The following is a 23,177-nucleotide window of genomic DNA, read 5'->3' as shown; positions in this document are numbered from 1 at the left end:
TGCGCCTGACTGGGATCCATCTGGCATGCCCAGCAGGGGGCGATGCTCTGTCCATCTGGGGCATTGCTCCGTTGCAGCCGGAGTCATTCTAGCGCCTGAGATGGAGGCCACGGAGCTGTCCTCAGTGCCCAGGCCAACTTTGCTCCAGTGGAGCCTTGGCTGCTGGAGGGGAAGAGAGAGAGAGAGAGAGAGAGAGAGAGAGAGAGAGAGAGAGAGAGAGAAAGGCAAGAGGGAAGGGTGCAGAAGCAGATGGGCGCTTCTCCTGTGTGCCTTCGCCAGGAATTGAACCCGGGACTTCCACACACCAGGCCAATGTCCTACTGCTGAGCTAACCAGTCAGGGCCAGCTTTTGTTTAAGGCTTATTGACCTATTGTCCTGCAGAAAGAGTTTTATCTATAGTTCAAATTCTCTTTCCTGACTACTTGACATTTAGGAGTCAGTGCAGTTCCATAGAAGTTCATATCAGAAGGCATGCTCTGAAAGAGTGGTAATGAGGAGTGCTTTACACAGGAAGTGTAGCTAACCCTTTTAAACCTAGCATACAGCCTAACCGTGCTTCCCATTATGTCTAGAATCTATATTCCAGTCCATATTTTGAAAATCTACATTTTCCTCTTTATTTAATAGTCCTACAGATGGAAACCTTCTGAGGCTTCTGGAGGATGGAGACAGCAGTGGCAGCTTCTCAGAGGGAGATTCAGGAAAGGGTGTGTGTGTGTGAGAGAGAGAGAGAGAGAGAGAGAGAGAGAGAGAGAGATGTATGGCCTGTAACTCGTACATATATGTGTGGTATGTAACCTGTAACTCATGCATACATATGTGTATGTGAGATATATAACCTATAACTCATACATCTGACATATAACCTATTACTCTACATGTGCATGTGGTGTATAATCTATAATTCAAACATATGTGTGTGATGTTTAACCTGTAACTTATACATATGTGTGTGAGATGTATAACTCATACATATGTGTAATGTATAACCTATAACTGATACATATATGTGAGTGTGAGATGTATAAATCATATGTACATGTGTGATGTATAACCTGTAGCTCATACATATGTGTGTGGGATGTATAACTCATACATACATGTGTGTGTGTGATATGTATAACCTATGTGAAGGGTGCTTTGAAAATGGGTGGTTCATATTGTGGACTTCAAAGTACTTGTTTGATTTCCGGTACTTGACGCTCAGCTGCAGCAGTTGTGGAGTGATACCCAGAAGGGAAAGAGCATGTTTGGAATGGCTGCTGGGAGAAGTATCTGAGGACTGTTCTTAGTGTGATCTCTGACACGGTGCAGATTGTATGTGAGGAATGAGCGTGGAGAGACTCTGGGTGTATCAACAGGAGGGCAGAGGCTAGAAATAGAAGACTGTTCTGGATTAGATGTGAGGGTGAGGACCGGCTTGACCTGTATGTTTTTTGGAAAAGTCTTAGTTTGATTTGGTCTTTGTTTCTTTCAGGAGATCCTTGTGCAGAGCAGTGGTTGAGATCCTGCAGTTGTGCATATCTAATGTTAAAAATAGCTGGAGCACACAGCAGGATGGGTTTGGATTGCGGGTGAACAGTTAATAATAGGCCAAAGGAGAGAAGGTTAAAATGAAATAATTTGTACTGTATAAGTGTTTTCATATCTGAAGTCTCACGGAAAGGTGTTTGATGCATTTTGAGAGGTACAGATAATCTGTGTATTTCATGCTTTTGATTTTGAGAAATCTCGAGGTTAAGCTCACTTTTTTGACATGGGTGCAAATGAACTGAATTTTAAATGGGACCGTGGGAGCTCGTGGCAGTGAGGAAACAGATACCACAAAACAGTTTTAGTCACTGATGAGATGAATTTGCTGCACTGTTATCTATAGTATTAAAATGGAGACATTCCAGTCATTTTCCCATTGAAAACTCCTGCCTTAGTGAAGCCAGAGTTGGTCGTGCACTGTGCAGTGGGGTGCGCACACCTTCCCGATGCCCGGCTGGTGCGGGGGGATGTATGTGCAGGGAGGGCTGCCCCAGGGCCCCACCATTTTTCCTTTCTAAGAACTAAATTCTAATATAAATCCTTCTGGGAAAACTTAATTCTTAGTCCTCGATTTTAGTTGTATTACAATATATCAACACAATATGTTTGTTTGTTTAATTGTGAAGTCAGCACAATTAAATTAATTGTGAAGTCAGCACGTGTCACATCAGTATATCGTCTGAGCAATTTCTGTCATTGTTAAGCACACAGTATTTCTTGACTGTTGAAAGTAACACAGTTAAGATTCCGTGAAATTGTGAATTTGGAGCAGAACTATTTGTCGAACACTTATTTTCATTCAAGTAGATCAGTCAGTTCTTGGCAGGTTCCCCTGGATCCCTGAGGGCTGAGCTCAGGTGTTGGGTAGGGAAGGCTTTGTTCGAGGCCGTCGCGGACCGTGGAGACGCTCCCCTTCCGGGGCCTGGTGTGTCTGGTCGGGACGGGATATTTTCTAGAATTTTGCCCTCCACCCCTTTTTCTCTTTCCATACATTCTTCCTGGGTAAAATTTAAGTTTTACATGCTTGCTGTTGATTAATTCAGCCAGCGTTTATTGAGCATTTACTGTGTGACAAGTGCTTACTGTGTGACGGAAGCACCGGACGTATCGTAGGGAGTAAAACCAGGGATGGCTGCGCCCCGGAGCACGTCGCCCTCTGTATGCCGACTCCCTGTGCGGCTTCCTTCTGGACGTTTCCACCCGGGTTTCCTGGAGGAACCTCCAGTTTAACACGGAGAGGACTGAAGGCTCCCCTTCCTGGGAGAGGGTTGATCTGCTTCTGCTCCTGCATGCCTTGTCGCAGATGGTGTCTTGTCAACTGTTAAGCCACTCTTGGCCCCTGTCCTCCATCACTCAGTCTCCAAGTTGTGCTGCGTTTCCGTCCTGTTACTTGAGTCCCGGTTCAGGACCTCACTCCGCCTGCAGCGGCCCCCCACCCTGGCTCCAGCCAGCTGCCTGAGAGATCAACCTTCGGAGAGGCGGATCTGAGGGCAGCGCTCCGTTTATCCCAACGTACAATCTGGAGCCTTTACCGTGACATCTAAGACTCAGCCCCATATGTGCTGGTCTCCGCCTGCTTCATCTTCTCTGCACATTTCTGCTGCATTTGCATCAAGCGGCCACGAGCCCTCCTACACACCCCGCAGCTCCTCTCCCCCAGCCGGGGCTTTATGCCTTTTCTTCTGCTTTGTGGTATTCTATCTGCCTCATGCTCCTCCCCACCTTGAACCTGGATCATTCCTATTTATCCCGCGAATCTTCAAACCTTCCAGAGAGTTTCCTTGAACTCCACGTGAACGGGCACACAGTAGGTAGCAGCCTGTGGTTTTAGAAGGATGGACCCACTGACCTGTTGGATGAACGCAGCAGGTCTTGGTAGCTTTGCAGGGAGGGGTTTCCCCACCCCCGCTTTGCTCCTTTGAAGCACCCAGGCTCGAGGCTCCAGCTCTGCCTCTGCCGAATGGCCTTGGCCCTGAGGCCCAGGGCTGACTCACTAAGCCAAAAATAAAACTCAAAGTCTAGTTTTGAACTGGTTGTGTTTGGTAAGATGCTTACTTACATTGGGAAAAGGTGGCTTGTGACTCATAGTCTGGGTGCTTATTCACGGGCACTAGTGATCTTTGGAAATGTTTACTCTGGACGTTCTGTATTATTTAAAATCTTTCCTTTTACTTTCTAGCGAGCACTTGGATGCATTCATGTTTGATAAGGACTTGCAGACTCAGGTCTAAAATAAAGAAGTTTTTCTAAGAATACTTTGAAGTCAGAAAGCATTTCTAACCACTCATTATACTTTGCCTGTATTACTAGTCAGCTAAAAGGCACTGGGTGAGATTGACTGTCGTGCTCATTTCTATATGCATAATAGAATTTTAGATGCAAATCTTTTTTCTCTGCTTAGGATGCAGAATCTTTCCTTATGTTGTTTACTCTGGATTCCTCTTAATTGTTGAAACCTTCCTAAAAGTAAAATATAAAATGTCTTTATTCATCTAGGTAATTTTTCTGAATGTTTTTCTGTATTTTTGTCGGGTCATTGTTTTTAATATTTTCAAAAGGATAGTTGTGTTTTTAATGTATTTGTCAGCATAACAAACTCTCTGCCCCTGGTAATAAATAATGCCATAATAAGCCTGTTTCTTCATTTATTCTTTCCCAGGGCAGCCCAATGGATCCCATGGTGATGAAGAGACCTCAGCTGTATGGGATGGGCAGCAACCCTCATTCTCAGCCTCAGCAGAGCAGCCCGTACCCTGGAGGTTCCTACGGCCCCCCGGGCCCACAGCGGTACCCTATGGGCATCCAGGGCCGGACCCCGGGGGCCCTGGGAGGCATGCAGTACCCGCAGCAGCAGGTTGGTTCTACATGTTACCCCCCTCCTCCCCCCCCAGGCTTCCCCTCCCCCCACCCCCCTCTCCCCCACCACTCCTCCTTTCATTGGTGATCGTGTTGTCTTGTCTTTTACCATATACCCGAAATGGGGATGAAGAAAATTAGGGGGCATGCCACTGATGTTTCTGCTCTCTTAATTTTCCTAGTTTCTTTAATCACAGGTGAAATTTTTTTCTCTTAAAAAGTTTTTATTTATTGATTTTTAGAGAGAGAGAGAAGAAGAAGGGATTGGGTAAGAAAGAGAGAGAGAGAAACAGAAACAACAATTTGGTGTTCCACTTACTTGTGCATTCATTGGTCAAGTCTTGTATGTGCCTGACCAGGGGATTGAGCCCACAATGTTGGTGTGTCAAGACGACGCTCTAACCAACGGAGCTACCCGGCCAGAACTGTTTTCCCTTTCTTTTTTTTTTTTTTTTTTTCATTTTTCTGAAGCTGGAAACAGGGAGAGACAGTCAGACAGACTCCCGCATGCACCCGACCAGGATCCACCCGGCACGCCCACCAGGGGCGGTGCTCTGCCCACCAGGGGGCGATGCTCTGCCCATCCTGGGCGTCGCCATATTGCGACCAGAGCCACTCTAGCGCCTGAGGCAGAGGCCACAGAGCCATGCCCAGCGCCCGGGCCATCTTTGCTCCAATGGAGCCTTGGCTGCGGGAGGGGAAGAGAGAGACAGAGAGGAAAGCGCGGCGGAGGGGTGGAGAAGCAAATGGGCGCTTCTCCTATGTGCCCTGGCCGGGAATCGAACCCGGGTCCTCCGCACGCTAGGCCGACGCTCTACCGCTGAGCCAACCAGCCAGGGCTTCCCTTTCTTTTAAAGAAGGAAAAGCGAGCTTCTGAGGACAGAGCGGCAGAAGGCCCGCTAGGGCACAGGCCAGTGCTGCCAGGCGTGTGGAAGCTGCACCTCTCATTGTTCTGCATTAGATCGTACAGATCTCAGCCCCGGAGTGTCCTCGACGTGCCCACATGCTGGTGTCAGACTCGGTCAGGTTTTCAGCTCTGAATAGAATTCCTAAGGCGAAGTTTTCAGTTATTTGAAGGTCTCTCTCATGAAGAGAGCATCAGCTTAAAAAAATTTTTTTTTTAGTTTCCCAGAAAGTTATTTTGCTTTTATTTTTTTTCTTTTTCTGAAGTTGGAAACGGGGAGGCAGTCAGACAGACTCCCGCATGCGCCCGACCGGGATCCACCCAGCATGCCCACCAGGGGGTGATGCTCTGCCCCTCTGGGGTGTCGCTCTGCCGCAATCAGAGCCATTCCAGCACCTGAGGCAGAGGCCACAGAGCCATCCTCAGCGCCTGGGCCAACTTTGCTCCAATGGAACCTTGGCTGCGGGAGGGGAAGAGAGAGAGAGAGAGAGAGGAAGGAGGGGGGAGGGATGGAGAAGCAGATGGGTGCTTCTCCTGTGTGCCCTGGCCGGCAATCGAACCCGGGACTCCTGCACGCCAGGCCACCGCTCTACCACTGAGCCAACCGGCCAGGGCCTTTTGCTTTTATTTTTTAACATATTATTTCTTCCATACCTTTTGAAACAGGCTTCTATGTTTTATATAAAAGAATTTGATGTGGATTTGTTTTTTTAGATGTTCATGAGGTTCTGTTTTTACCTCAAACAAAAAAGACTTTTCTTGTTCTCAAGACCCAGCGTTTTTCTCTAGAATCAAATGACCATGTACCTCTAGCAGTAGTACACCTCCAGTCTCGTCAAGCCCTGAAGAGCATGTCCTTGTCACGCTGCCCTGAGGGGGCACGGGATCGGGAAAGGGTAAATCAGGCTCTGACTTGTCGGGGTGTTTAGTTCCTGGGAAGGCCAGAAAGGCTCACTGGTACGTTCTCACCCCATGCCTTTAGTCCCCGGGACTTCGGGCTCATGCCCTGGACAGGTGACTGCTCCACAGAGGCCTCACCAAAGCGTCCCCATAACCCACTCCAGGCTTTCACAGTCCTTCTCCCAGGAAATTCTTCCCTGTATTTGACCACAACTCCTTTGTGGAAATAAAAGTATTGGCTACCAGTTTGGTCCTCTCTGAAGTGGATCGGAGAAGGATACGTCACACTTCACACGCTGCGTAGCTGTGCACTGAACGTTCATGGAGAAGTTACACCTGACCGTTGCTTTAGAGACAGGCTTGTCTTTCCTCCCCACCGCTGCCCCTCCTCTTTCGGTGATCTGTTTATTTCGAGGCGGTTGTGGAGAAAGACAGAAGTCGCTCAGCCTTAGACTCATTGCTCTTGATTCCTTACGGTCCAGGTTGTTGTCGGAAGTTGTCACCCTCGTTGATTAAAGACCGACCACTTAGAAGTCTAGCAGTCAGCTGCATACTTAATTGTACTCTTCATTTTTTCCAACATTACTCCTTCCAGCGATATTTTACTGTCTAGAGCAGGGGTAGTCAATCTTTTTATACCTACCACCCACTTTTGTATCTCAGTTAGTAGTAAAATTTTCTAACCGCCCACCGGTTCCACAGTAATGGTGATTTATAAAGTAGGGAAGTAACTTTACTTTATAAAATTTATAAAGCAGAGTTACAGCAAGTTAAGGCATATAATAATAATTACTTACCAAGTACTTTATGTCGGATTTTCGCTGTTTGGCAGAATAAATCTTTATACAACAACTTACTATAGTTAAATCTATCTTTTTATTTATACTTTGGTTGCTCTGCTACCGCCCACCATGAAAGCTGGAACACCCACTAGTGGGCAGTAGAGACCAGTGGTCTAGAGTAAAAATCTCTAATGGAGGCTGCGTCTTGTGAGAGGGAGATAATTTGAGAAGGATTGGAAAGTAAGGTGAGAGTTGTGGTTTTTCTCTCTCTCTTCCTTTTCTTAGTTTTAAGGCTAACTCACCCTTCTTGGAGGGGAGCAAGGCCCAGACAGCGAGCCAAGCCGCTGCATCCCCGACTCTGCCCCCGCTGGTTTCCCTCGGGTGGTGGCTGACAGGTCTCTGAGATGCGCTGGAGGCAGAAGGGCAATCAGAAAGAGCAGGACTGGGCGGAGCAGTGGGTGCCGGTTGCTCCTGTCCCTGCGTCCTGCTGTCCGCGTGGTGTCCTGATGAGAGCTGGGGCGTGGCTTCGCAAGGGTTTCCTGATGAGAGCTGGCGCGTGGCTTCGCAAGGGTTTCCTGATGAGAGCTGAGGCGTGGCTTCGCAAGCTGCAATTCCTGGCAAGCTGCTGGGTGCACCTTTCTTTCTCTCTGAATGAGTTCACTCTTCTTAGAAGTTTCTGACATGGGCTTGGTTTGCAGTCCCAAAGCGGGAATCTAAAAATTGGCAAAGGTGTGTGAAGAAGGATTACCTGGGAATTGTTTTTTATTATTTTCTGCTCCCACATGTAGGCGGAAAGTGGAGGACATGTTACAGGTACACTGAGTAACTTCAGGGTACTTAGCTTTTTGATTTTATTTAGTCCCTGAGGCTCTTATGTACTTATGAAATACAGTAAGTGTTGGATTTATTTGAAGGGACAAATTGATGAAGATTACCTACCAAGAATGTCAGCAAATTTTTTTTTAAGATTTAAAACTTTCTTTTTATTTATTGATTTGAGAGAGAGAGAGAGAGAGAGGAAAGGAGAGAGAGAAACAAAACATCAATTTGTTGTTTCACTTGGTTGTGCATTCATTGGTTGATTCCTGTGTGTGCCCTGACTGGGAATCGAACCTGCAACCTTGGCATATCAGGAAGACGCTCTAACCAACTGAGCTTCTTGGCCAGGTCAGCAAATTTAGTTTACTTATTTTTATTTATTTGCTTATTTTTATTTTTTTAAGTGAGTTGAGCGGAGGGCAGATAGACTCCCGCATGCACCCTGACCAAGATCCACCCGGCAACCCCATCTGGGGCCAATGATCAAATTAGCCAAGCTATCCTCAGTGCCTGGGGCCAGCACTTGAATCAGTAGAGCCAGTGGCTGCGGAAGGGGGAAAGAAAAAGAAAGAGAAGCAGATGGTTGCTTCTCCTGTGTGCCCTGACCAGGGGTTGAACCTGGGACGTCCGCATGCTGGGCGACACTCTATCCACAGAGCCAACCAGCCAGGGCCACACAGTTTTAATTAAGATTTTAGTTTAGGTATTTTACTGCTAACTGAAAGCAATGCCTGATTCTAAACACAGATCTTTCTGTTGTGAAAGGGAAACAATATCTGGAGAGACAGTGAAGACCCTGGCTGTAGAATGTCAAACTTTTCTTACTGAGTTCATCATAATCAAAGGTTCTAAAACATCTTTACTGCTTTTCACCTTTTCATTAGTTATAATACATCTTTGAAATATACTACTTTGTTTTGAAATTTAAAAAGGCTAACAGAACTATGAATGCATTTTTGAATGTATGTAACAATTTAAAGGGGACACATAGCTTTTTATCATAGCAAGTTCGTTTGATCAGTTAAGTGTAAGCTTTGAAATAAAGAAAGTGAAGGTTTTGGTAAAGGTTATTAGGACACATTTATTTTGTTAGTTTTAGTCTGTGTTCTTTGGTGAGGAATTTTCAGTCAGTTGCTTTGTTTGCGAATTTTTGGTAATTATAAACTTGCCCACAAAGTCCTGGCACAGTGGTTGGCTGCGGGTCCTATTCATCTTCTAGTATTGATGTCATTGTCTGAGCCTTGTTGTAGTCATGGTTGCTAATGTTCTTCAGGGAAAAAGTTGAAAGATAATGATGACATTGAGTTTTTATTGAGTGGACATCACCACCTAGGCATGACTTTGCTTTGGATGGCCTCCAAAGCTCTCTGTGTTTGGTTTTTGAACCTCTAATGAGCTGAATCCAGTTCATTTAATATTGCTCATATATTTCTGCAAAGGATTAAAATGCAGGAATTCAAGTTTGTAAATTGAGTTGCCCACTTACCAGCTGAGTGGTAAGTTGTCTTTGGCTCAGGGGTCGCAGTTTGATTCCTGGCTGGCTTTCCTCCTGTGATAGGAATTTTAAATGAGTCTTCTGTTAGAAAGAACTGCAGTGCTCGGAAGACATTTAACCTGGAGAGGATCACTGCTTACTTCTGTCTCCGCGAGTCAGGAGCTGGCCACTCACTGTTAACCTGGCGAGTCTCGATTTCTATGGTGATCATTTTATTTTTGAAATAAGCTCATGACTGGGTCTTTGAAGCATGATAACGATAATCGTACAGCATTTTGATATTTATTAACTGGAACTGGATTTGCGGTTTTTCACTTGCTGATTCTCCCACATCACGAGGCAAACACATGGCTAAACAGATTAGTTTTGCACGGTGCCCTAAAAACGAGTCTGCGTGGGTTTTTCCTGAGCTGGGAAGGGAAATGAATTTTCTCTGCCTCTGTGGAGAATGCTCTGCCTCTAGGCTCCTGGAATCCAAACCTGGTGATGGTTAATGGAAAGGAATATCCTGGTTGATTTCATCTCATACAGAAGTATACAGAGGATGTACACAGTCTTTAAGGTCCTAGGTTCTGGCTCTGAGTATTTCAGTTATTTTTAAAAACTTAGCAAGATATCCTTTTCTGGATCAGGGATGTGGGCAAACAGATGTTTTGTCTCATTTTTCTCATCCTTTGAGGTGGTAACTGTAAAATAGGCCTGTGTGACTTGCTTTAAAGAAGCTTTTTCATGTAAACAAAATAGTATCCAGGAAAGCTAGGCTACAGACACAGGAATATTTATCTGTGTCAGCAGATTAGGTCGTCTGAGATGTTTCTTGAATTATCAACAGTCATTGGGTTGATATTTTAACTATCCTTGCCTTGTTACAGATGCTTGTATATTCTGATGACTGTTGGCATTATAAAGCCAGGGAAAGGGGAAGAGAGCAAAGTGAGAGGGTTTAGTTCGTGAGTGCTTTTATGATGGGAAAAGATGACGTTTTAGTTTGTAACAACACAACTGAAGACCTTTACAACAATAAGAGCATGGAAGATCGTTTTGAAAGATAGAGTGGCAAAATTAAATAGAAATTAGTTATTTTTGTTTAGGTCATGTCTGAACCGAATGATTTCAATCTAAATAAAGTAGAATTAAAAATGAGTTTCTTTTGAAAAAACTTTAAAAATCTATAGGTATTTTAATTTGTGTCTTTAATTTATCCTCTACACCAGTGGTAGTCAACCTGGTCCCTACTGCCTACTAGTGGGTGTTCCAGCTTTCATGGTGGGCGGTAGTGGAGCAACCAAAGTATAAATAAAAAGATAGATTTAACTATAGTAAGTTGTTTTATAAAGATTTATTCTGCCAAACTTAGCGAAAATCTGACATAAAGTACTTGGTAAGTAATTATTATTATATGCTTTAACTTGCTGTAACTCTGCTTTATAAATTTTATAAAGTAACTTCCCTACTTTATAAATTACCATTACTGTGGAACCGGTGGGTGGTTAGAAAATTTTACTGCTAACAGAGATACAAAAGTGGGTGGTAGGTATAAAAAGGTTGACTACCTCTTTGTGTATGTCTATTTTGCTGTGTGTATTTTGTACAAAATATTTATTTCAGAATGTAAGCATTATATTTAGTGCCATCTTAACAGCCAAAACATTTCTTCCAATGCAGATGTTTATTCTGGCAGCAGATGTTTCTAAAAGAGGACAAGCACTACAGTTGTTTGGCTAGAATAAATATTTTTTTGGGGGTTATTAAAGCAGCCAAGAAAGTTCTAGGATTCACACCTGTGTTACTTTATAATTAAAATTATGTTTTGATATAGTTTAAACAGTGTCTCTGAAATGTAGGGATGAATTATAAGGACTGGTTAAAGATTTAAAAGTTTTAGGCCCTGGCTGGTTGGCTCAGTGGTAGAGCATCTGCCCAGTGTGTGGAAGTCCCGGGTTCAATTCCCAGCCAGGGCACACAGGAAAAGCACCCATCTGCTTCTCTATTCTTTCCCCTCTCCTTTCTCTCTCTTTCTCTTCTCCTCCCACAGCCAAGGCTCCATTGGAGCAAAGTTGGCCCGGGTGCTGAGGATGGCTCCATGGCCTCCGCCTCAGATGCTAGAATGGCTCCAGTTGCAACGGAATAATACCCCAGATGGGCCGAGCACTGCCCCCCAGTGGGCTTGCTGGTGCATGTGGGAGTCTGTCTCTCTGCCTCCCCACTTCTCACTTCAGAAAAATACCAAAAAAAAAAAAAAAAAGAGTAAGATTTAAAATTTTTAGAGTCTTTTGATATGAAATGTTTGTTTAGATTCAGTCTCTGAATCCCAAATGTGAATCTCATAGTCGGGGCCCAATATTCTTTTTCTCTAAGAAGAGGTTGGACTTCCCGTTTTTAAGGAGCATGATTGGGGTGATCGGCTGAGAAGGGAAGACTTGACAACGTGAGGTTAGAGGAATGGGTGCCTAGTGTCTGTTTCAGGTTCAGACTTAATTTTTTGACAGTTTATATTCACTCAAAGATGCCCACCTGAATCTGTGTGCACACACGCTCACTTGCACACATGGATATAAAAGAACGTTTGTGTGACAGTATCAGAGTGTAATGAAGTGTATCTGTATATACATAGATAATATGTTAGACGTGTGTTTGCCTGTGTATAGATATTACGTACACGTAACAGATAAATGAATAAGATGCAGGTAAACATTCTGGCTGGTGACATAGAAATGCTGCGAGATTCCACTCGTTGTTAACTTACAGTGTTCTTACACATGCGTGTTCTCTACCGAGAGACTCAGAGCCAGGCTGCCCTGCTGGTGCATCTGAGGCGTTTGCATCCTTTCCACGGAGGCAGACTTGTATAAACAGTGGCCTTTTGGTGGCCACGTTTTGTCTTGATTTCCTCGGTTTTTTCTTTATCAGTGAACATGAAGGTATTTACGGTTTACCAACAAAATACATTTACACCTCACAGCTCTGCTTCCACATAGAGAGCAGGTGCTGCTCTTTGATGACAAAATTCCCAGGGGTGGAGTTTTGCACCAACACAATTTTTTGAAAAGATTTGTAGAAAATGTAATCTTTATTTACTTCTTAAACTTTAAATTTCTGGAATACTTAACTGCTTTTATTTACTTCTTTTTATTGTGGTTGGATTTTGAATTATTCAAATGTGACAGGAGATCATATTTTAAGTTAAATACAAAGGTTAAAACCATTAGTCATTTTATAAAAAATTTAGGAAAGATCAGGTTTTCATACTTGAACGCTTCGTGAGAAAATGGGAAATGATTTCTCTTTTAGTTCGGAAAGCTACTTTTATATTAAGAAGTCTATATGACTTATATTTATGTGTATTTTTTATATCTATGTGTATTTTATCTGAACATGTACGTTGTTCTAGATATTCCAGAGCATATTCGGTGCACAGTGCTTATTCTCTGCTGGTAGCTTGTGCTGGTTTTCATTTATATGTGACTTCTGTGTGTTTTGCATACACAGACTTTCAATCTAAAGTATCTGTTAAGATTTTCTGTTATTTTTGAGATGTGAATTTCAAGTATATTTTAGGTAGCATTTGAATTACTTGAGTATATTTTAAATAAGCTTGGTTTATTTGCTTTTACTAGAGAAACATGAAGTACGATATTTATGTTGAAACTTAAATAGTTCAAGTAAAGCTAACAGTTGATATCAGTAAAATCAACCAGCCATACCTTTAGTACTCCTTGAAAAACAAACAAAAATCCTAGAGATAAATTGAACGTTCAGCTGACAAAGTGGTATATGTTAGGCCAGTGGTTGTCAAGCTTTGCTGAATGTCAGAATCTCTTAGGGTTCTTTAAAAAACCCCAGGGATGGATGCCCATGTCAGTGGCGCTTGCACGTAAGGCCTCCCCCTGTCTTTCTCTGAGCTCCTCTCTGACTCCCCTGTGAAGCCAGGGTTAACGACCAGGTGTCAGAAATAGACCAGTCAGTAAGCAGCATTGGCTGGCAGCTGGCTCTGGGTCCTCCCCACTGAGCCAGAAACTCGTCTCTCTCTGCTCTAGAGGGATGAAATTTGCCCAGAACCAGGAGTTGGGACAGTTTAGGCCTTGCCTATTAGTGCTTAAGCTGTGTGCAATAGTGGAAAAGTCTCATACGGATATTTGACTACAGCATCTCCTAGCTCAGATTATTTCCTTTAAAATAATATTGGTAATGTCTTTTCATTTTAGAGTCTTATAATTGCAGATAGTCTTCTGAAATTTATGGGTTAGTGCTTGACAGTTTGTGTTAATTCAACTACTAACCCAGAATCTTTATAATTCTTCAGAAAAGGAAAAGAGCAGTGTCTTCTTCAAAAATTAGAAAATTGTAATCAGTGCAATAAATTATTTTCTAACTTTCAATTTTATTATTTGTAAAGTGAACTTTTACTCAGCTAACTTCAATACTTCTGAACTCCTAGTATACGTTAGGCAGGTAGAATGTAGTCTGTCCTTTTTAGTGTATAGAAAAAACCTTCAGGTTGACTTGACGTGGAGTCACAAAAGGAAGCAGAGGGAATTCAGTAACTAGCATCCCTTACTCATTTTTACAATATAACTTTCTAAGGGGTCAGAAAATAAGTATCTACTGTAGAACATTGGGGCCAACTCTACAATGAAATGAATTCTGGATACAAGTGAGTTCTAAGGTTCGTGTTCCACACCATTATTTTCAGTCCTACTGACCCCACAGTGGGGGGTTGGATGGCTTTGTTTGGTTTTGCATTTATTTACTTATTCATTGATTGATTTTTTTAGAGAGGGAAGAAGAGAAGGAAAGAGAGAGAGAGAGAGAGAGAGAGAGAGAGAGAGAGAGAGAGAACAAGATCAGAGGGAGACAGAGAGAGAGAGAGAGAACGAGATCATAGTCGCTTCATCTAGCTGTTCATTGATTGCTTCCCATATGTCCGTATGTGCCTTGACCGGGGAAGCCTGGGGTTTCCAACTGGCGACCTCAGCATTCTAAGCCGACGCTCTAGCCACTGCGCCACCACAGGCCAGGCTGTTTGGTTTTGCATTTTAAAATAGATTTATTCTATTGCTTTTCAGCCTTTTGGCTAAGATAAGTGTAAAATAGGTTTTTTTTTCTAAAGGTAGAGGTACTCTTTTTTTGTTAGTAGAAGAAAGTTAAATCCTTTTTTTTTTTTTTTGTATTTTTCTGAAGCTAGAAACGGGGAGAGACAGTCAGACAGACTCCCGCATGCGCCCGACCGGGATCCACCCGGCACGCCCACCAGGGGGCGATGCTCTGCCCACCAGGGGGCGATGCTCTGCCCCTCCGGGGCGTCGCTCTGCCACGACCAGAGCCACTCCAGCGCCTGGGGCAGAGGCCAAGGAGCCATCCCCAGCGCCCGGGCCATCTTTGCTCCAATGGAGCCTTGGCTGCGGGAGGGGAAGAGAGAGACAGAGAGGAAGGAGAGGGGGAGGGGTGGAGAAGCAGATGGGCGCCTCTCCTGTGTGCCCTGACCGGGAATCGAACCCGGGACTTCCGCACGCCAGGCCGACGCTCTACCACTGAGCCAACCGGCCAGGGCCTAAATCCTTTTTTTTGACAGAGACAGAGGAAGAGTCAGAGAGGGAGACAGATAGGAAGGGAGAGAGATGAGAAACATCAATTCTTCATTGCAGCTCCTTAGTCTCCTTAGTTGTTCATTGATTGCTTTCTCATATGTGCCTTGACTGGGGGCTACAGCAGACCGAGTAACCCCTTGTGCAAGCCAGCGACCTTGGGCTTCAAGCTAGTGAGCTTTGAGAGCACCCCCTGAGTGTGGGGCGTGCTCACGTCGGGTTCTCGGGCCTCTCCGCCTCCAGAGGAACTCCTCATGTGGAGCCAGGTCTTAGAAATTTCCCGGAACTTATGAACCTGAGACCTCAGTGGGGTTAGTGTGCTACGTACAACATGAACATCCCTTGTCTGCTAACATAGACCCAAAACAGAATTCTGTAAGTGTCTCCAGCACCAGCAGTTACCCAGCCTCCTGGTTCCTAGGAAGAAGCATGTGTAACCTAGAAAACAGACTGAATTTTGAAGAATTAACCAAATTAGTCTCCCTTTATGGGCATTGAATTATTAAGAGCATACTTAAAAAAACCTGTTAAACCCTCAGTGGACTTGGCTTTTCAGGGGTGGTCAAAGGTCCAGGTCAAGTTCTATAAAACATTCAGAAACAAAGAGTCAGAGTAGTTTCAATAGCAGAAAAATGAGAATGTTAGAATTAAAAGGCGGAAGTCTGTCATTGCTGAGGTAATTAAGTCTTACATAATGGCCGTGGGACAGAAGACTAGCTGGGTGGGCATAGCCGCTGGTCCCCAGGGGCTGTGGAGCAGTGTCCCAGGGAAGGGGACTCCAGCCGGATGCGTCACAGAAAGGACAGCCCCGCCCGCAGGGAGTTCCCCAGCACGGCAAGTTAGGGTCCCGTGTTCGTTATCATCCATGCTCCCAGAGAGAAGTGAGGGAAAGGAGAGGGTCAGCCTGGTTGCCAGCCTTGGGCTGGGTGACCTCTGAACACTTCCTTAAAAGGGTCAGCCAGAAAGGAGACTTCCCTTCCTTTTAGTTACCTTGCCTTGAGATTTCCCATAAGATGTTCAGATATCCCAATAATCTAGATGTTATAAGTGTTGTATGTCTTTGGAGGCTCTCCTCGTGTTCTGGGCTTCATACAGATATCAGACTTCCCTGCTCGACTCCCACTGTGAGTGCCATGCCATTTATTTGTCAGAGCTCTTGGGGATGAGAAAATTGTATTCGTCAATCCTTGGCCAACTTTTGATAGTTTGGAGAGAGGAAGAAAGACCACATTCCCTTCCAAGGCCCCTGGGCCACCAGGGAGGGCTGCCTGCCTTCTCACTGTTGTCTCTGGCTTAGCTAGTGACATCATTGGCCCTGACTTCATGACATCATGTGTGTCACAGCACAGTTAGCGTGATTCCAGAGTGACAGGCTTAGGGCGTCTTACTGCACACGTGCAGCAGGTCATGAGAGCAATAAAGTAGAGAATGGAGAATGGAGCAGAGGGCCCAGGGACTCCCCCACGGAAAGCTTCGGAAGCACGCAGTGTGCGGAGTTCCAAATCAGAGTCGCCGCGGTCGTCTGAGGGTTCAGGTCATCGGAGTGCCTCCTAGCTGCAAGGGAGGCCATGCACCGAGTTCTGAATTCTAGATGGTGAAGGCACAGTTTTTCGGTCATAAATCTTTGTGGAGAACACAGAATTAATTTTGATAGTTCCACAGTTTCTCTTGTGTAAAAATTTTTCTTCCCAACATGTCTGCCTGCACTCGCAGTGAGTGGCGGCTCCGTCCTTTGCTTGTCCAAGCTAAACTCAGTCATCCTTTTTCCTCCACCTTTCAGTCTGTTAGGTAATCCCATTGCCTCTTCCTTCAGAATATATCCGAAACCGAGTACTTCTCCCGGCTTTGACGGCTACCCCCTGGCCAAGCCCCCCCTCCCACGTGGATGACCACACGGTTCCTGACCTCTGCTGCCCCTCGGTCTGTTTTCAGCAGAGCACCCGGAATGGACCTTTTATAAAAGGCTGTTCTGGCCCCAGGCTTCACTGCCACCCCTCCGCCCCGGGCCCACCCCTCCGCCCCGGGCCCACCCCTCCTCTGTGCGGCTGTGCGTGCTCCTCCCTCTGCCTGCGAGGCCCTCAGCCAGCTCTCGGTAGGCCATGCTCTCTCTCGTGTAGGGTTCCGTTCACACGTGCGCTTGAGATGCCTCCCCTGACCCCAGTGCCTTTGCCCCTCTGCCTGTGGCCCTGTGTGCACTCACCACCTGAGTGCCCCCCCTGCTCCTATGGGGACATACGCTCTAGACCGCAGGGACCCTGCTGGGGTCCAGCTAGAACAGCGCATGGCCCTGTACAGACATTTCCAAACAAACGAAGGGAAGAATTCGCAGACCTGTTGCTGGCCCGCGAGCTGTGGCGCCCGGCGTGTGCGGGCCGAGCGTCTGCGTGGCGTGTCTGCCACCTGGGCTGGCTGGGAGGCAGCCCCCTCTGCCCCGCCTTCCCGGATTCTGGTTGAACTCTGGAGCGCGGCGCCTGCTCTGATCTGCTAGGAAGCCTGCTGACAGCCACTTGGCCTTACTTGTAACCCTGCTTTTAGATTCCTAAGAATTTCTGGTGAGAGATTGTCGTTGCTTATTTCAAAGTGGGTCGTGTTCCTTCTCTCTGATGCTGATCCCGTTGAGTAATTGGAGACAGCTGGTACTTCATGGCTTGTGTAATGTTCCTCTGAATTCTCTCCTGTTGAGTGTAACGCACTAGGTAGGGGAGGTGAGCAAAGATTCTAGATCGTAGCTGGATCAGCCTCGGCCCAAGGGTGATAGGAACTCAGATCGTCATCCTAGTCCTGGCCATTTGATGGTGTTTACTGAGGAGAACTTCCCAAATAGTTAGGATGCCTGCTACAGAAAACAGATGTTTCTCCTAGGGATTTACTGCCAGAGGAGGAGAATTCCTTCCCTGTGGAGGCGGAGTGCTGCCATGGGTGGGGGAGGGTGGGGCCGTGCATTGGCCCCATGTCCTCTGCGGTGGGAAAATGTTTTACATCAATACTTACACTGGGATACTGAAATTGCAAAGAAGCTGTGTGTGTTTATGGGGAAAAACCTTAAATGTGAGTGACGTCTTAGTTCTCCGCAAGTGAAAATGCAAAGTTGAACCCACTGTTCTTAGCAGCCCTTATTTCCACTTGCTTTATGGGGCCCGAGCACGTCTGTCAAAGCTTAGCTTTTCGCGAGGGTGTTACAGAGACTCGGACTGTGGCACTGCACCTGCGCTGTGTGGGTGCTTGTTGCCCGAAGCGGAGGTCATGGCTACACCTGGGATGACAGTTACACCAGGAGGAAGGAGATGTGATGCGAGTGAATGAGAACAGTTATTCCTATGTGTTGTATTCTGGTTGGAGATACAGGATAGGCAGTAATTTGTACTTAAGGAACTACGGGAATTTCGTGCCTCCGTAGAGATGTTGTCTCATTGTCCTCCTCATCGTCATTATCGTCACCATCTTCCGGGGCCCATTTTTTTTACTTGTAAAGGATGAAAGATTGTCACTGGATGCTGATGATCACAGCAGTTGTGGTGCCAGGCCTTCCAGTAGGTGCTTTTACATGAATGTCCTCACTCCTGCCGCACTTCTGTTTACCATTGTATGAGTAACAGTCCCAGTGCTTCCAAGGGCTTGTTTCGTGTCAGGCACGGTCTTACTTCCTCTCTGTGGATTAACTCAGGCGGCCGTCCCGATGGCCTTCGGGGTGGGAGTGGAGATCCTTAGTTTATCGATAAGGAGGCGGGCGTAGAGGGAATGGGGTTCATCAGACTGAAGATTTCATCTCCGTGCCTCATGCCATAGTGAACTCTCTGATTCTGGAAAACCTGGAATAATACTTCCTGTCACTGAGACTGGAATTCACTTGAGTTTTTGAATAATAAGACTGATTATAATTAAAGTGGTCTCGTTTTGACATTGCACGTTAGCTGCATGGGAAGTCCTTTGTGACCTTTACCGACTTGAAAAGTGAATGTTACTTACCATGTGTATTGCACTCCGAATCAGAGCAGTTATTTTTATCCGGGTGAAGTTCATGTAACACAGTTAGCCGTTTTAAAGGATGTAGCTCAGTGACATTTAGTACGTTCACAGTGTTGTGCACCGTCCCCTTTAGTCCTAAGACATCTTCCCCACCCCCAGCTGAAACCCCGGGCTCACTAGGCGCTCACTTCCATTTCTTCCTCGCCTGCGCCCCTGACAACCACTAATCTGCTTTTTTCCTATGTGGACTTCTCTATTTTGATATTTCTTATAAATGGAGTCATATAATCAGACCTTTCGTGTCTGTCTTCTTTCACTTGACATCCTGTTTTCAAGTATGCCTCAGTGCTTCACATGTATATATTTTTTTCCTTTTTTTTTGGCTTGATGTTATTCCATTATATGGATAGACCACATTTTGTTTGTCTCTTCATCTGTTTATGGACATTTGGGGCTGTTTCCACTTTTTAGCTAATGTAAATATTGCTGTTGTCCATGTTTGTATATGGTTTGTTTGAATACCTGTTTTCAGTTCTTTTGGCTTGCTAGGTCATATGGTAGTTCCAATTTTAACTCTTTAAGGAACTTCCAAACTGTTTTTACCAGCAGATGTACCATTTTTCGCTCATGGTCATAGGGTTTTATCATGGGTCTGGTATTTACTGAGGTTCTGGTAAGTGCCCGGGCACACTATCTAACCCCTGATGTAGACGGTCTTGTGTCATTCTCACCGAGTCTTGGCCAGTGGGGAGACAGAGCAGGAGGTCACTTGCCTGAGGTCGTCCAGGGAGCAGTAGAGAGTTCTGCTCCTCCCTCGGGCAGTGCAGTGCTGCAGACCACCGCCCGTTCCTCTGTCCCCGGGTTAGGCTAGGACCAGGTCAGTAAATGTCATGGAGTCACACAGACTTGCCTTTCACTTTGTCTGTCTTGTGAACCTGAAGCACCGAATTTCCCCATGGATAAGACGCACGGTAATTTTGGGGCCCAAAAGTTGGAAAAAAATGTATTACATAAAATTATTGAACTCAAGTTTTATTCATCATAAAATTTATACAACTCCTCATTACTGTCAAAACTCCCATCCATTAGCTTGTCCTCATCTGTGTCTGATGACGAATCACTTTCTTCAACGAGCACAAAAAAACAAGCGTGAAAAAGCAGGAGACGCAAGTAAAAAAAAAACGAAACTACAACCACCGTATAAGACGCACCCAGTTTTTAGACCCCAAATTTTTCGGGCAAGGGTGCGTCTTATACATGGGGAATACAGTATGCTCTAACTCTTCACGGCCCCTCGTATGGTCTCGCCCTTTCCTGAAAACCAGGCCCCTGTGTGGGAGTCTTGGGTAGGCATCTGCTCCCAGTTAGAATGGGATCATGCTGTATTGTGTTCATTGAATCTGTTTTTGTAATTATCTTCTATTTATGGCAACACATACTGGTTTTCTATTTATGGTAGTAAATACAAAGTTTTCTCTTAAAATTATATGAAGTGATTCAATTCAAAGAAAACCTGTTCATACTGTCAGCTGAGTTGACTCACTTCTAGTTTAACTCAGCACACGTGTTGAATGTCGGCCATGTGTTCTATACCGCACCGGCCCCTGAGGACTGCAGAGATGACAGAGCCAGGGCTTTCTCCCCAGGATGCTCTGCAGAGAACTCAGTTGAACCGTGAAGTGAGTGCAGCTATTGATGTTGACCTGGTGCTATGGCAGTGTGGGCGGGTACTTTCTTGGGTAGGTTAGGAAGGGGAGAGTGGGGGAGGGGTCGGATTATATATGTGAATATAGGCTGATTCTAATTATAGCACTTTTCTACTGAATTTTAAAAATTGGTCTTCTGGGTCCAGGTAAATACCATTTTCTCATACATCTGTTTGATTTGCTGTTATTTTTGTATTTTTGAACTGAGAGAATGTTATGAAGGTCTTTGATGGTTTATTCACTGTAGGGGACACCCTGATTTGTGTAGGGCATGCTCTGGGCACCACCGCGACGGCGTGGGGCAGGGAGGCGGCTTTCTGGAACGGGTGCCATCAGATCTTGATCTTGGACTAGAGCTTTCCTGGGTTGGAGAGAAGAAATTGGGCTGCTTTTCAGTTCAGTTAGGCTTTAAAGGGTTTTTATTGGAGAGGGGGAGGTAAATTTTACAGCAGTTTTCACATTTTAGCTTTGCACAAGCATAGAATTAACTTTTTTTTTGTATTTTTTCAAGGTTAGAAGTGGGGAGGCAGTCAGTCAGACACACTCCCCGCATGCGCCCGACCGGGATCCACCTGGCATGCCCACCAGGGGGCGATGCTCTGCCCATCTGGGGCGTTGTTCTGCTGCAACCAGAGCCATTCCAGCGCCTGAGGCGGAGGCCATGGAACCATCCTCAGCGCCCGGGCCAACTTTGCTCCAATGGAGCCTTGGCTGCAGGAGGGAAAGAGAGAGATAGAGAGGAAGGAGAGGGGGAGGGGTGGAGAAGCAGATGGGCGCTTCTACTGTGTGCCCTGGCTGGGAATCGAACCTGGGACTTCCACACACCTGGCTGATGCTCCACTGTTGAACCAACCGGCCAGAGCCAACTATTTATTTTCTGGTGCCTCCAGATTTCCCTTTCATCTTTGCTCACTTCTAGTGCTTTGCTGGGTCAGTTCAGAAAGCAGCAGGGCTCCTGTTTTCAGGCTGGCTGGGTCTTACTTGATTTTTAAGAGGAGAAACTGTTTTTCCGTCCCCAGGCTTCCAGAAGGGAAAAAATTAGTAATCTCTTCATGTATCCAGAGGGTGCAGAAATGTAACTTATTTGTAAACATTGTTTTAATAAGTAGACCTTTTAAAACTGGCTTATGATTTCTATTAACCTTATTTCTTTTCACCTCAGAGATTATGCAGAGCTGTCCGAATATTTGCTTTTATAACCTGCGTTGCTCTTTAATTTTGCTTTTAGAAATAGCAACCTGCCAAAAATCTAAAATAATATTCAAACTATAATCAATACTCTGAACTTTTATTCTGGTGTGTTTAACTAGGTGAATGATGATATGGAAATAGGTATAAAGAAGTTAATTTTGTGGTTTCTTTTAAAGAAGTTAATTTTGAATAAAAACTTAAGCATTGCTTATTTTCCTCCTTAAATGAGCTTACCACCTGCCTTTTATGTTTGTCTCTGACCTCTGTTTTTATAAATAGGAATGTGTAAAACTGTACCTCTTACCACTTTTTCTGAGTATTGCCAGCTTTATCTGTTATCATTGCCCCCCATAACATATTTTAGGGCATCTTTTTTTTTTTTGTTACACAAAGTTGCATACCTTTGCTACATATATTTTCAAATGAAAAAAGAAAGGGTATGTAGTTCTTGTTTCTGTTAATCGGGTCTGTTACATTCAGTGTAAGTGAATAAGATGTTCTTTTCTTGTTTGTCCCCCTTCCATTATTTCATTTTTGAAGCATTTTAATTAGTATTCATTACATTATTCTTACATTAATAGCAAATATAAGACTGACATTATATGATTATTAAAAAGTAGTTATTTTAAAATCCAGAGCTGCACATGAATCAAGTCAGATGACTTCTTCTAAAGGGAGAGAAGTGAAGGCTGGTAACTTCTCTTGCTTTAAGCCGATTCCCTTATCCCAATTCTTTTTTAAAAATTATTTATTTATTTATTTTAGAGATGAGAGAGAGAGAGAGAGAGAAGGTGGGGGGAGCAGGAGGTATCAATTCCCATATGTGCCTTGACCAGGCAAGCCCAGGGTTTCGAACCATCAACCTCAGCTTTCCAAGTTGATGCTTTATCCACTGCGCCACCACAGGTCAGGCCCTTTATCCTTGTTCTAATGAGAAAGCAAGGTTGCAAATTCTAGTGAGCCCTTGGCTCACCTTCCATTTGGAAAACTGAATGTGAATGCTGTGTTTTGATTTCTTTGTCACATATGCATCCTTAAACACCCTTACAGGAAATATATGGTTCTGATATCCAGAAAATTAATTAGAGAAGATTATAGTAAGTCCCTGAGTTACAAACATCCAACTTACATACATCTCGTACTTATGAACAGAGCTCCATAAGGGCTGTCGGTAATCAACTGCAGTTGGACATCAGTGAAAATGATACCATAGAGTTATTCAGCTCCCATGGCGGAGAACTAACCGGTGAAGACCTTATGGACCTAGAGCAGCTGATGAGAGCATTTAGGGAAGACAACCGGGACCTAGAAACTCCAGAACCAAAGAAGTTTTCTGCAGAAGACTTAGCTAATGCTTTTCGTCTCATTGAAGCAGGAATGGCAAAGTTACAGGAGCAAGATCCTGACAGAGAGAGAGAGGTTCACCAAAGTTTACCATG

The 23,177-nt window shown here is 44.9% G+C and overlaps 1 protein-coding gene across 4 annotated transcripts in view; it reads left to right on the top strand.

Moving 5' to 3' along the window:
* The window catches only part of ARID1B (AT-rich interaction domain 1B), a 429,345-nt gene that overhangs the window by 50,278 nt on the left and 355,890 nt on the right, over nucleotides 1-23,177 (top strand). For all 4 annotated transcript variants that reach the window (XM_066372937.1, XM_066372935.1, XM_066372938.1 and 1 more), the window contains exon 2: nucleotides 4,194-4,388. In XM_066372937.1, coding sequence (XP_066229034.1) covers nucleotides 4,194-4,388 — 195 coding nt within the window. The remainder of the gene's footprint in view (nucleotides 1-4,193; nucleotides 4,389-23,177) is intronic.

Source organism: Saccopteryx leptura, chromosome 3, assembly GCF_036850995.1.
Source record: "Saccopteryx leptura isolate mSacLep1 chromosome 3, mSacLep1_pri_phased_curated, whole genome shotgun sequence".
Lineage (NCBI taxonomy): Eukaryota > Metazoa > Chordata > Mammalia > Chiroptera > Emballonuridae > Saccopteryx > Saccopteryx leptura.
This window is presented reverse-complemented; position numbering and strand designations above follow the sequence as displayed.